The sequence below is a fragment of the Psilocybe cubensis genome, chromosome 13 (genome assembly GCF_017499595.1).
Source record: "Psilocybe cubensis strain MGC-MH-2018 chromosome 13, whole genome shotgun sequence".
Classification (NCBI taxonomy): domain Eukaryota; kingdom Fungi; phylum Basidiomycota; class Agaricomycetes; order Agaricales; family Agrocybaceae; genus Psilocybe; species Psilocybe cubensis.
The window spans coordinates 169126-183035 of record NC_063011.1 but is presented as its reverse complement, the minus strand read 5'-3'; the positions used below and the strand labels follow the sequence as shown (position 1 = coordinate 183035).

Sequence of the window (13910 nt, the reverse complement as noted above, 5' to 3'; positions counted from 1 at the left end):
AGCGAGAACTATGACGCTTTTGCGTCGTCTGCATTGGCAAGGAACTCGTTGAGTGCATAGCGCACATCAAATTCACGAAGGAAACCTTGTATACGATTGACAAAGTCTTCGGACATCTGTTCTTCTTCTTCATTTTCGTCCTCTACACCACCAGGATTGGTATCCAGCATCAATGCGCTCAGGAATGGTACACCCATCGACTCCGCTAGAGCCCTGGAAACGGAACTGTGTGTCGGGACAAGTTCAGTCATGCAACCGGAAAGGCCGAGGAAGTGTATATCCTGGAAGAACACGCGGTGAAGTGGTAGCCCTTCGTTGTTGTCCCCCGGAATCAGAATTAAACCAGCGTCAAAACCCGGATGTGCGTCTGCTATTTCTTGTAGAATGCATATACTTGCAGCCACGCCACGAGCAGACTCAAAATCTATGCGCGCTAGTTCCTCGACGAGGACGTCAAGCTTGGGTCTGGTGTATAACGGCGTCAGCTGATCATTTTTCGTTAAGTTTAGCGTACAACAGTGGCTTACCTAGCTGTGCATCCCATCTCTTCCAGAAAAGCGGGATACTGAAAGTTTTCAATATGGAAGAAGGGTGGCTTGAGATCAATCTCTGGAAGTAGCAGCGCGAACTTAGTTTTAACAGTGTCTTCACCATACTTAGATATCGGAATCCAGGCCTTATCAGCGGCGGCAGCGATCAAGTCTTCCACAACTTCAAACGATAATTTATGGTCGTGGTGAAGAGATCCAAGGTAATGGATTAACGCCATGAGACGATCGTTCCGCTCGCTACTTGGTTCAAGATCAACGGTCATTCGGAATTGTTTGACCAACGTTTCTGGACGGATAATATCCAACCATCCAAGGGCCTCGCGGAATGCATTTGAGACCACTTGAATCTCGCTGGGAAGAATAGACAGAGCAAGGTCAAAGTAGAATGGGTTTTCATTTTTTCCTCTTCCGCTGTATCTATCGCGGCACTGATAGGGGCACTCGAGACACTGAGGAAGAGCAGCATTAGGGCTGCAGGGCATCCATTTCCTTGATCGCGCGTAGACAATCTGCTCTTTGAATTGTGGTTCCCAAGACTGATTCAAAAGATGCATTAAATGTTTTGCTTTTCGGAAGCGATCAGGGTCGGAGTGACCAGTCGAGAGATAATCAATGCGCTCCTTTAGGACATTTACATCGAGGCGTAAGTCCAAAAGTCCCAAGTTCCGCATCGTGGGCAAGTACTTGGTGCGAAATACCCCAGCAGGGAACTTGGCGACTTCTTGTGCGTACAAAGGCGCTAGTGATGATGTGGGGTCAATGAGTCCACTCGGTATGACGCGTTGCGCAGTTCCTTCAACCTCCACAAAAGGGATATCTTTAAGACGCGTTAATAGTTCCTGGGGGACGACCCTGAGGTGGTCAAATATCCAAGAAATAATATAATCTTTTTCATCCAAGGTTTGCAGTGCCCAGTGATCAAATGCAATCCGCACAAAATCAACCTCATTTAGAACAGGGGGAAGCGTAGCGTTGACGAGCTTGACAAATCGTGCGGTTGGTTCGTCCCTCATATCCACATAGATTGCGTCGTCCATGTCCGGCTGGAGGGGAAGAGGAAATGCGTCATCAACTTCGATGTAGATGGCGTGACCCCGAATAGATCCAAGTGTATGCAAGTCACCTTGTTGCGTGCGCAAGCTGAAAACCTGCATCGCCGCAAGCCGTGAGCATTCTTGGCTGGAGAGTATGAATCTAGGAGACCCCGCGGACGGAAGGCCTTCGAAGATAGACTTCTGCAATGCAATGAGCGCGTCTTGGGACAGACGTGACTGTGCCCTGGTATCACAAGAACGTATGAGGAGCGGGACGTAACCGATGCTTTTGGGTGCTTCGACAACGGGTTTCATCATGGATGCAGGATAATCAGCGAGGTCGGGATGCAGCGGATGTACGCCGAGAAGTTTCCAGGCCTCGACCGCAGCCGGTGCGGTGTTGCGGAAAATAAATGAACGACTGGACAACTTCCGGAGGCTTCTTTCAGCAGTTGGGAGGATGTATAGATCCCCACATTTGTTTAAAGAGATGCGGAAGAATTCATCCAACTTTGGCCACCTTGCCATCCAGGACCAGAAATGAACAAGCCAGCGATGATCTTCCTCTCTGATCTCTGACGTCCGTGGCTGGAAATGTCGGAACTTTGTGTTGAGGACAGTGACCACATCATTAGGTTTGAGCGTGGAGATGTTCAAGGTGACAAAATTAGATGCATTAGACACGTGTGTACGTAACCTTTCAGACATGCAGCCCCACGATAACATATGAGGATGAGCACCGAAAAGTATCGTCTCTTCCTCGGTCAAAGGTATCACATATTTTTTTGACACCGAGCCTAGAGCGACGCGAGAATTTTCTGAATCTGTGCAAGAGAACCAAGCTAGGTGACGGATGAGGTCGATTGTTGGTAAGGAGTTCAAGGAGGCTAGGTAATCCGTAATGGTATGCACATCTGTCTCATTGCATGGCGGCGGTCGAGTTTCGGAATAGGTCTTTATCAGGCGTTCATACAAGGACTGTGGAGATAGGATAGATGCCTTAAAAGGCAAACCCAGACTGGTAATGATGGAAAAAAGATATGGCGGTGGTTGGACAATGCAAACATCCAAATTTACAAGGGCTTCCAAGTCAATACCTGGATGAGGACCTGCGAGCAAAACAGAAGGATCGTGAAGAGAGGCGAAGGAAATCGGAAGGCTATCTCTTGGAAGGCAGGGGAAAAGAGGTAGACGACGATTGATGACCTCTTGAGCAACTTTACGAGGAAGATCTGCCCAGTAAGTGCGCTTGTCAAGTTGCTGCGGGGGCCAAATGGACCAGATATACCCCAGGTCAACGGAATCGCGGCTGACCAACTCGACAAGAAGACCGGCCCATGCTGAAGGTGCCCACAACGCAAACATAATTTTGTTCCACTCTACAAGAAGCCTGTGCAATTCTCAGCAATATATCAACAGGGACAGGAAGTAAACTGCTTACCTTTCACGCGATCTCTGATTTCCGACCTCCAGCAAATTCTTCAAACTTTGCCGATCAGGTGTCAGGGCAAATGTTGCGTTCAGATGTACCGGAAACCCAGTAGAAATAGGCAATGGGAGTAAGGTAAACAGACGCCCATTGGCGGGCGGTCCTGCGAGCGGGAAAGCGAGTTCCACCACCGCTGAAAGCTTCTCCGTATGTAGTTTGGCAAGAACATCATATCCAAGCTGCGATTGGATGACAGCCGCCGCCTGCTCTCTACTTGTGGTCAGGCGGTAGATGCACCACGTGCGTGTCGTCTCACTGCCGTCACGGCGAGTGATGGTGATGTGCCGATATGTTGCACCTTCTCCTCTCTGTCCTTCATTTTCTACCTTGACCATCCCAAGGACGATTGTATTGCCATCGCGTTGGACGTGTGTCACTTTTATTTGAGTGGTGTATTTGAGGAACAGAATGGTCTCCTCGGCCTCATTCATGCAGAACATCTCAAGAAGCTCGAGCATCTCCTCAACGGAGGTTGCGGTATCTTTAATCCTGCTTGTCTGTGCCTGACTCTCTGTGCGAAGTGGGAATCGGAATATGGTTCCCGTGTACGGGCAGTCAGGGCTGTCGAGATACGAAAGGAAAGGGGCCATCTGGTCAGGATAGTTGGGCCCCTCTTGAACAAAGTCGATAAGAACACCACCAGCGTGAGGATTAAAATGGCGGTGGGCATCGAGGACAAGAAGTTTGCGTCCGGAAAGAAGGTGGGGATTTTCCGTGAGCTAAAAACAGACCATCAGTCATATTGGCGCCTAGATATTGCAGACTTACATGATACGATGCCCTAAATCCGAGCCCATTCTTCCCAGTCCGACTAAATTAAATGTTAGAATCGATGTTGATTCCAATCATGGTGATGTACCTTTCATCCTCTGCTTTGCTCGATGAGTGAATCTTTTGAAGCGCCGTCCAATCTGTCTCCTCGAGAACTTTATTGTTGACCGCCAGTAAAGCAGGTCCCTGGCTTCCCTTTAGCGATGGGTCCAGGAGTCTTTCAGAGGGAAAAACACGCTCATCGAGCACAAAGTCCTAAAAAGACACTTAGTACGCCCGACGTTCAGACAAATCAACCTTACCTGGGTTGTTGCTTGGGCATCATCTGTGTTTTGGAGATACTCTCGGAAGATGGCTGTATTCCCAGGATATCCATTCAGAATGCCCTTGAGAAGCGCTGGGATATCTACGTATTCCCCAGCTGTCTCCGGCATTTTGTAGTAACTGGTTAGATGTCGAAACTTGAAAGGGATTTTCTTTCATCCGTGAAACTGTGTGAACTTCACTTCGGTCCTGTCACGTGATAACTGGCGCGACGCGGTTGATCGGGGAAAATATGTCAGCACCCCCTATTCATGAGGGGCGAAATACTATCAAAAGAAATGTTAAAAAAATATACATTGGTGATGATATAATTTCTTCACTGATTGATGAATTCCGTGCGTCGGTCTCGATGCAGTCATTCAGTGGATCTCTAACTTTTATGGCAACGTGGTAGTTGATATCCTTTTTCGTGCTTGATATCGACACATGTGGCTCATTTGCTTCAATAAGCCGAGGCCACAGCCACGACGTTTACTATGGGCGTTTTAAACGCGGAACTGGTAATTCTATGACAAAGGCGCTGAATTGAATACAAAATCCGCAAGTTCTTCATTAAAACAGAAATTTCCCAAATATGGCTTTCAGGTGAATAACAGAATGAATTCTCAACCCCTTCCAACACTCATATACCCCTCCATACTTCAATTACCAAGACATAAACTCGCCAAATGTACTATGTAGTGCGACTTTGGAAAGGATTATATAGGATTTAAGCACCTGTGTGGATAAACATGACCCAACGTTCCAGAGGGACACCTTGTTTTCTCATCTCTCTGATTGCAATGTTTAATGCCTGAGCGGATTCCTTAAAATTGGCAGTTGATCCATTAGAAAATATGTAGTCATAGAAATGCTTCGCAATGGTGGGTCCATCTTCATCATGCATTTCCCACAATGTTCCCACAACACTTCGGAATCCACAAAATTGCAATGCCGCGGATAAGTGAATGCTTTCATCTGGTGTTCGAGCATCTCCAGCTGCACTGTGGCACGCTGAAAGAAATGCGAACTCGGCATTAGGTAGTTTGCCTGAATCAACTCCAGAAGCTCGAGTCGCTCATTGTAGAGCTCAAATGATGATCTGAATGGCTGATTGTCGTCTCCCAAGTGACCATGACAAGCCAGGTGAACCCGGGAGTGGTCCATAATGCCGCTGAGAACAGCATTCCTGGTTGCTTCGGAATCCATGAGAACATCTACGCTATCTTCATATCGCCTGATTACATCGACTTCATTTTTGACCCTATGAAGGTCCTTTCCTGATTGACCAACCACCAGCAGCTTCAGAACTCCCTGTGATTTGGATATTTTCGACCTCGCCCTGATTAATGCAGATAGTGTCGGAGTGTAGGAAGATATATAGATATCAGGCAGGTTTCTTTCACCACGCCTATAAGGTCCAGCAGCGTGGAGCGGAAGAGCACACAGCGCCGACGTTGGACACCACCAGATCCTCGATTTTTGGGCAATCCCAATGTCCGACAATCGCTCAACCACAGGGTGCCCTATTGTACGCCAAATATCCCGTAACACTCCCACAATCTCTCTGGAGGATTGAAGCTTGGTGGCATGGTCAAGAAGTGTTTCAGAGCGAGCTTGGGGCAACGGGACGAGAACGGGTGGACTATGATGGAGAATGATGATAGCGTCACAGCGGTAACTGCTGATGTTTACAATTATGACAGGGCCCTCGACCGCAGCTGCTTGAAGTTGTTTGAATTGAGGAGCTTGCAAAAAATTCTCAGACCCATCGATCTTACGAATCTTCTCGACTGTTTCATCCCATTCCTCCGATAAAATGCGATGCTTTCGCATTTGGGATTCAAGCAACTCGGATGAACTTGCTTCTTTGTTTTGAATTATGGATCACTGGGATTGCAATACTATCTTCTCGAGTTGGATATTCAAAGACTCAAGTCGGTCAGCTAATTCAATCCCTTCATTGGCCTGGCGGAGTTCCTGAAGTGGGTCTTTGTACACATTGGCCTTGGACCACAGGATCGCGCGACCTTGTTCAAGCAACTCGACTGCTGTTTCAAGATCCCCAGTAGGTATTATCGTGGAGGCTGATTCGCATGCCAATGAAGTAGCAGATTGGGTAGTGGCGAGGTAACTTTGTTGCGCTTCAACATGGCCGCGGGAAATGAGCGAACGGTGAAGTAAATGGAGTGCAGTTTTACAAGCATGTTTAATTGATTCATCGTTAATGACACGGGCGGAATTTATCCAGAATATAGCAGATGACAAGCGATGTTGTACAAAAGAGGTAGCATCACATGCTGCTTGTTCAAAAAGTTGAAACGCCTCAGTAAAATCATCCCACATTCTTTCATATTCGAAGTGAAATAACAGGGAGATTGCGAGATTGTGGAGATACAGTGAACGACCTGGATGGCCTGCAGGACGCAAATTAAGTGATTCACGGTAGAATAAAATAGATTTTTCTAAATCATGGATATTTTTCTGCTTTGAATACCGGATACGAAGAGCATTTGCAAGATTGTACAGGTCGGAGGAGCGATACATGTGCTTAAGAGGCATCAGCTCCATGGCTTCCCGATGAAATGATATTGCGTTTTCCAAATCGTCCACTACTCCCAAGCGGTAGTGCCAAATTTGATGAGTAATTGCCAGGCATTTGAGCGACCATGAACGAAGTGGATGACCAGGAGGATGTAATCTCAGCGATTCCTGCCCAAAGTATATGGCTTCTGTTAAATCTTCGATTGATCCCTGTTCTGAGTAACGATTTATCAGGGAAAATGCGAGATTAGTAACAATTATTGAACGACTCGGATGAGGAGTAGGGGCAATTTTGAGCGATTCTCTAAGAAGTGAAATTATTTCTTCCAGGTCTTCCTTTGATCCAAGTTGCTCATATCGACTTCCAAGAGCAAGCGCAAGGTTGTGGAAAGACGATGAACGACGCGGATGGCCAAGAGGACAAAGCTTGACTGATTCCCGGCCAAGAGAAATAGATTCCTCCATATCTTCCATAGATCCAAGACGGTCATATCGACGTTTGATAGCAAGCACTGCATTACTGAGAACGTTTGATCGATTTTGATCCTGTGGAGGAACTATTTGCAGAATTTCACGCAGCAATTTGATTGCTTCTTCTAAATCATCAATGGATGGTTGCTGTTCATATTGCTTCATAAGAGCTCCGGAAAGGGTATTAAGAAGCTGGGGTCGTATTGGACTCTGTGGAGGTGAACTCCTCAGTGACTCTCGACAGAGTGATATCGCTTCAGCTAAATCATCCATGGATGATACCATACCATACAAGGGACGTGTACAGTGTGCAGTCCCATACCAGTCACCGAGTCCGCCCATCCGGCCACCTACACTACTATATACGGTAGGGCACACACTGTGTAATTGCTACTCATTAGCGGCTCCGCTGTAGGCTGGTTTACTTCCATTATTAGCCATGCATAGCGTGCTCGCGGGACACACTGTGTATTCCGTTTACCTACTGTACGGTTCCTCTGTGGGCCGGATCAATGTGTAATCATTTGACTAGTCGCCATTAACCCACTCGCCATTACTTCCATTATTTCTCGCCACTTGGTCTTTGCCAACATGAATACGGGTCAAATAGGTAGCACTAAATATTACAGCATTGCTCAGTAACAGACACTTGAAATGTATAAATTCTGTTACCCATGCAGAGGTCTATCCATACATTGTCGGTCACCCGCGCCCAGGTTTGTTTTAGAGAATAGCATGCAGATTTTGTGATCGGGTCTATCGGTGTCAGCCGACTAAACAAACTCCACATTTTTGTAAGACACTCAACCCTACTTGTAAGCCACCACCACTTCAATTCCACGTCTCAACGAAATGCCAAAGCAAACCATTACCGACCTGAAAGAATTCAGAAATGCCGTTGAGACGCTTGACAAAAAGGTCCGGAGAGGGCTCGAGAACGGCAATGTGGCTGAGGTTGTGAACCTACATTGGGACTTGGTAGTACGTTGAAATTTTATCTGATAAAAATACCCACTAATATCAGACCAAGCTGGCTGTAGCTACATCCACGGCGGAAGAATGTGTTGCAGAAAAACAGAAAAAGTCTAACATATTTCTGTTTCAATTTTTGTTGGCCTATGGCACAGCGCGTCGCCAAAATCGACATCACAGCTCCGAGTTTCTGAAAGAGATGCGTGATCTTTTGAACAAGGAGGGTGCCAGTAACGCACCTGAGCATCAAGATGACAGTACCTCAGGACGTCCCGGTGAAGGGAGGAAATCAGCTAACCGTATGCTGAATTCAACTCGCCGAGAGGATGCCCAACCATTGCCGAAAAAGCGTCGAGGTACTGAAAAAGTTGGTTTAGCCTCGGCACCTCCAGCCAAACGAGAGTCTGACCTGGAGAATGACTCTGATTCATCCACTATTGCTTGACCTCCCAAGAGACGCTGTGTCAGCTCAACTCGTGCCAGTGCTACTAAGACCTTTGCTGAGCTTGAGGCATCAGAAGATGACAATGGCACATTCATACCTTCTCAGAATCCATCTGATCCTGAAAGCGCCGAAGAAAATATCAAAATCAAGGCAGTACGCCAGAAAGCAAACCGAAACAAGACATCAGCTAGGCAATCAAAGGAGAAGTCAGTTGGCCCTGGACATGATGAGCGCCTGCCCGTGAAGGCTACAAAATGGATCCATGTACGCCCATGTCATATGTGTGCCGAACATCAACGGAAATGTAGATTGACGTACGAAACTGCAACTTGTTTCTACTGCAACAAGCATCGTCGAGGTTGTCGAGGCAAAGGAGAAGAAATTGAACGGTGTTCTGAAGTCGATGAAAATGAGTCAATCACGAGTGAATTGGAAGAAGACCGAAATCCGAAAATTACTCCCCGTGGTGCTTTGACCCTAATCAAAGTTCAGTCTTCGAACCTAGTCAACAGTCGTAACCGATCTGCTGAAAGACAGGACGCCGTTAAAGCCACAGTCACTCCGGCTATCGCAGAATCAAAGGTCCAACGTGCTGCACAAGACACAAAAGAGTCAGCCTCCCTTACTATCTCTGACAAAGCAAAAACACACCGACAAACCTTGGAGAGACTTACCGAGAATGTCCCACAACCCCCAGCGAGATCAGTCCCATCCGACACGGTAAAGAAAAAGCAACCTAAGAAAAATGGTGAGCTGCTCATTATAATACTATGAAGCAAAACTGACTTACTGTCTCAGATGAAGCGAAGACACCCCGAGAAACCTCAGAGAGGCCAAATGTACCTCCGCCCCCGGACAGGCCAATCCTGTCTGAAAAGGCTATGGGAAAGCAACCTGAGCGTAATGGTAAGCTATTCACCATATCAACACAAAGAAAAGCTAACATACTTTGGTAACGCCAAGTTAAAACATGGAATGAGTGGTTCCATGAAGATGTTTCCCAATCAAGTTCTACCCGCCCGCCACCACCCTTGCCTCCACGCCCTTCCTACATTCGCAATTGGGACGTAGAAAGTGATCCGGAAGACGATGTTACCAATTGCACCTTATCCACCGAAGATCGTCTCACAAAACTGGAGAAGAAATGTGCAAAGATCATACGAAAAATGAAGAAAATGGATGACCAGCTCACCAGTTATGATCATGGCTTCGACTATATCACAGGAAAGCTGGCCTTCTTCATTTTATCGCTGGAGTTGCTGGACTCCAAATTTGATGTATTAAACCACTTTTATGGCGAAGTCATTGAACGAGTGACTGTGATAAGAAGAGAAGTCAATGCCGTTCTACATGATATCTATGAGCACAGTTCATCAGAGGCAGGGGATCATACACATCATGAGCCACCTCCTACCCAATCCTCCCAAACACACCACTCAGAAAACAATGCGGACAGCAATACCGCAGATTTGGCAAAAGCATCGCCACCAGCGCCTATAAGCATAGACCAGAAATATGTACCTGTGCACTCTCACAACAAATTAGCTGCATTGGCCAAAGTATGGTCTGGGGGATCATCCGACAGACCAATTGACCTAGAGGAGCATGATTCTCTACCTTTGGCCAGCAGCAACCATGTCAAGCATGCCGAAATAAACGCCGAAGCCAAGCTCGCCAAACCCGTATCCTCGCCAACTCGCGTTAATGCTGCCTACTTGCCAAGTCATGTCAAGCCCACTGAACATGCCGAGGTTGTCGAACATGCACCCTCGCCAACTCGCGTTGACGCTGTCTACTTGCCAGTTCAAGCCTCGCCCTCCAATGATGTAGAATCTATGGATACCCATTTGGAATCACCAAATCGTACCAACACTGACACCGCAAAAGTGCTCACCAATGATACCAGCCACACCGAGGCTCCTCTCTTGCAAGCCAACCCGCAGGCTGCAGCCAATGAGGACCATGCTGAGAATGCCGAGCGTGTTGAGAACACCGAATGCATCGAGAATGCCGAAGTGGCTGACAACACCAAATATGTTGAGAAAGCCAAACATGTGGTCTCCAACAGCGATGCAAAAGGTAAAGACAAGGGAGTTGAACTTCAACAAGGTGACCAATCCTCGCCCAATGTCTCCACGCCCCATAATTCCCACGATGACAAAAGTCGCGGTGCGATTGTTCCTTACCATCCTGTCTTCACTGTACCCTCCGTAAAAATCTTAACTACTCAAGCTAAACCGCCCCCATTGTCACCATCCCTTATTCCCCTCCTGAAGATAGGACCCGATGGAAATTTACTTACGCACCCGGGGCCGCAAGATGACGAGGATGATATGGTGGAATACTAAGTACTTTATTATTACCCTTATTCTGTACTTTTACTTGAACAATCCAATTATATTAGACCCGCAATGTTTATCTGTGCTACTCTTTACTCTCGTATTCTCTTCTTGGGGACTCGCTTTCCCTTTACCTTCATGCTATCGGCCTCATGCATAGCCAAAACATCGGAGGTCATGACTTTTTTAGCAGTTCGACCATTCTGAGCATTCCCAGACTCATCGACGGCAGTATTTGCTTTTCGCTTGGATTGATTAACAACACCTTTTGCAGGTTGTTCCAAGCCATTCAAATTATGGGATGTTTCTACAGGCTTCTTGGAAGCAACGGCATTGGATTTGGGTGGTTGAGAGGTTGCTTTGGTGGGGGTCATTGGCATGTCAGTGAGTACGCGGTTCAAAATTTGGGCTGGAGATGAATCTGAAACAACCCTTTTGTTTCTTGCTGTGCGCACCCTCGGTTGTTTAGAAGCTGAGTGCTCATTCAAACCATGTGTTTCTTGGCTGGCATCATTCAATTCTCCTGCAGCCTTAATGATTGTAGGTGTGTTTGCAGTTTTCAATTGGATTGTCGTACCCGTTATCATCTCTTCATCTGAATATGTTGGCGCCAGTGTAGGATTCATATTAACCTGACGCCATACAAGGGGTTTTGGGGATGGAACACGGGATTGAACAGCACTTGCTTGAGGAATGGTATCCATGTAGGCCTTGGCGGCGTCATTGGAAACGCGTATCGCGGTATCATTTTTGGCATTTTCATTCATCATTCCCGTATAACTCCATTCATTGTTTACCATAGATGGAAGTTCCAAGCTCATTCCAACAGGCGCTGGACCATTGGTAATTGATTTGGAATTTCCAATAGTGTTTCTTGCCATAGATGGCGTTTCTGATATATCAAACAGGTTACCACCCGGCACATGGTAATCTTCCATCAGCATTTCAGTAAACGATAACTGTGGCATAGCATTGGTGGTAGAAGATTGGCCAGAGCTCGATGACGCAACAGGTACAGTCACATTTTCTAATGGTGGAAAGCTAAAGGCACCTATATCGCATAGGTATTGGAACATGACCTCGTCGTCAACCTGTAGAGGATCAATTCGGCCAAGAACGTTATGCCGAGAAAGCTTAGGATGGTATTCCACGATTTCACCATCCACATTGAGCTGTAATCCTCTGTTGGCATTGCTTCCTCCATTACTGACTAGGCCGTTAGGTGTGTCGGCATTCCCCTCGCCATGATTATGAAGGCGGTTAGGTGTGTCGGCATTTCCCTCGCCATGATTGTGAAGGCGAACAGGTACTCCAACACTCTCCTTTCGATAGACCCCCGGGTGAGTCGTTTCAGCATTGCTTTTACCAGGCAATTCCGGGTGAGCTAGAGTTTCTGCATTGATTTCGCCATCGGAATTTGGGCGAGGCAACACGTCGGCATTGTTGGTGTTGACAGTGTTCACAGAATCTGGCTTTTGCTGAGCGCTTTTTTTGTTTTTTCGCCGCTGTCGTTTATTCAATGGAGCAGGAACATCTTCATGGTTTTCGGGTCCATTTCCGTAGCAAGCCGGGACCACAGTTCCATTGATACGTGAAGTGGTAATGCTGTGAAAACGAAAGACCTCGGCAGGTTGTACATTCTGCTCACGATCATATATGTGGTCAAAGAATGCTTTAATGTCGTCTATACCAGTGTTATGAGGGTCCTTGAATACAAATCCCAAAGGCAGGTAGTCCTTGTGGATGAATTTTGAGACATCCATCATAATGTCACCGTAAGGTACTTGTTCAGTTCGACCATTTGTTGCCAATTCTACATCAAAGGTGAGCAGTAGATGAATTCCGTAGAGCTGGTGACTTACTGTAATGCTTTGAAAGATATTCACGATACAGTTTAGAAGCGTCGGCCTTGCCTAACTTCTCTTTGTTCCAACTTGGCCCAATGATTGGAAACCCATCGTCGCTACTCCCCAAAGTGTTTTCCTGAGCTGCAATCATCTCTCTTCCTTGTGATTTGTCAATGACATTGCGAACATATTCAATCATCAGACGTTGTATCTCGTGAGCTTGCTTTGGGTAAGTTTCCTCAAAGGACTTAATCTTCATGGACTTTTGAACACCCAGCAATTCCGCAATGTCGTCATGTCTACAGATTTAAATCTCAGTAAGGTGGCTCTTGTATCACCAGGATTAAATACTAACATTTCAGCCACAACCCTACCAGTGGAATCCTCAAAAGCAGCGAATGTGACAGAAAGAAATCCCAACTCCAGCCAGTGAGCTTTTGCGCTGGCTTTCAAGCGAGTTTCGGAATGTTTTTCGGCAAGTCTAATAGTCCAATAATGAATGAGAGCTTAATCAATGAAATGTATAAATAAACTGACTGTCGACAAATTTCTTGAGGATATCCTTCTTCTGACATTTTGTCCGCTTTTTCTTCCAGGTTTTTCAATTCTGTTGAGGTCATCCTTTTGATGATATTGCTAACCGCCAGGTTACGAACAGAAAACCTTTTTTGGATTTTGTTAGAATCTTCAGGGTCCAACAAAGCATCAATCTCAGCTTCGACGGCATCCTTCATAGTGCGTGCCACAACATCTGATTTTCGTACTTTGAGGACTTTAGAGGACTTTGGAACTCCTTTCTGAGAAGATAGTCTCCAGCAGTTTTGAGCCCACTTTAACAAGTCCTGGTCATTTTTTGTTTCATGTCGTTAGTGGGTGTTATACCAAGTCAACAGGGCAGACATACCATTTTGGCTTTGACAGGATCATAGTTGATCCCATTTTTGTCCCAGTGCGTTTTAAGGGCAGGAAACATTTTTGTATTAACTATTGCAGCCCGGTTGTTTGGTGTAGATGACGTGATATAATCCTCTTTGTATACATCAATTAATGCTCTTTCTTCCCTGTTGTATGCCCGGACATTTCTGTCCAACACGTTCATAGGAAGTTGTGACATGATGGTAGCGGTTCAAAGATATTTGGACAC

General features: G+C 46.4%; 5 protein-coding genes across 5 annotated transcripts; 1 reads left to right on the top strand and 4 right to left on the bottom strand.

Moving 5' to 3' along the window:
• Positions 1-8: 8 nt before the first annotated feature.
• Positions 9-4279, bottom strand: JR316_0012787 (Sacsin; the record flags this gene model as incomplete). The annotated part of the gene is made up of 6 exons (XM_047898406.1): positions 9-465; positions 528-2975; positions 3027-3793; positions 3843-3885; positions 3934-4100; positions 4148-4279. 6 exons carry the CDS (start codon positions 4277-4279, stop codon positions 9-11), a joined length of 4014 nt encoding a protein of 1337 aa, XP_047741954.1.
• Positions 4280-4955: 676 nt separating this feature from the next.
• Positions 4956-5984, bottom strand: JR316_0012786 (uncharacterized protein; the record flags this gene model as incomplete). The annotated part of the gene is made up of 1 exon (XM_047898405.1): positions 4956-5984. The coding sequence occupies one exon, from the start codon at positions 5982-5984 to the stop codon at positions 4956-4958; it is 1029 nt and encodes a 342-aa protein (XP_047741953.1).
• Positions 5985-6035: 51 nt separating this feature from the next.
• Positions 6036-7328, bottom strand: JR316_0012785 (uncharacterized protein; the record flags this gene model as incomplete). Its single annotated transcript, XM_047898404.1, has 1 exon — positions 6036-7328. The coding sequence occupies one exon, from the start codon at positions 7326-7328 to the stop codon at positions 6036-6038; it is 1293 nt and encodes a 430-aa protein (XP_047741952.1).
• A 687-nt stretch (positions 7329-8015) lies between these two features.
• On the top strand, positions 8016-10928 carry JR316_0012784 (uncharacterized protein; the record flags this gene model as incomplete). The annotated part of the gene is made up of 6 exons (XM_047898403.1): positions 8016-8144; positions 8188-8537; positions 8604-8844; positions 8929-9328; positions 9379-9486; positions 9544-10928. 6 exons carry the CDS (start codon positions 8016-8018, stop codon positions 10926-10928), a joined length of 2613 nt encoding a protein of 870 aa, XP_047741951.1.
• Positions 10929-11011: 83 nt separating this feature from the next.
• On the bottom strand, positions 11012-13880 carry JR316_0012783 (uncharacterized protein; the record flags this gene model as incomplete). Its single annotated transcript, XM_047898402.1, has 5 exons — positions 11012-12732; positions 12782-13065; positions 13122-13247; positions 13304-13608; positions 13671-13880. The coding sequence occupies 5 exons, from the start codon at positions 13878-13880 to the stop codon at positions 11012-11014; spliced, it is 2646 nt and encodes an 881-aa protein (XP_047741950.1).
• Between the last annotated feature and the right edge of the window lie 30 nt (positions 13881-13910).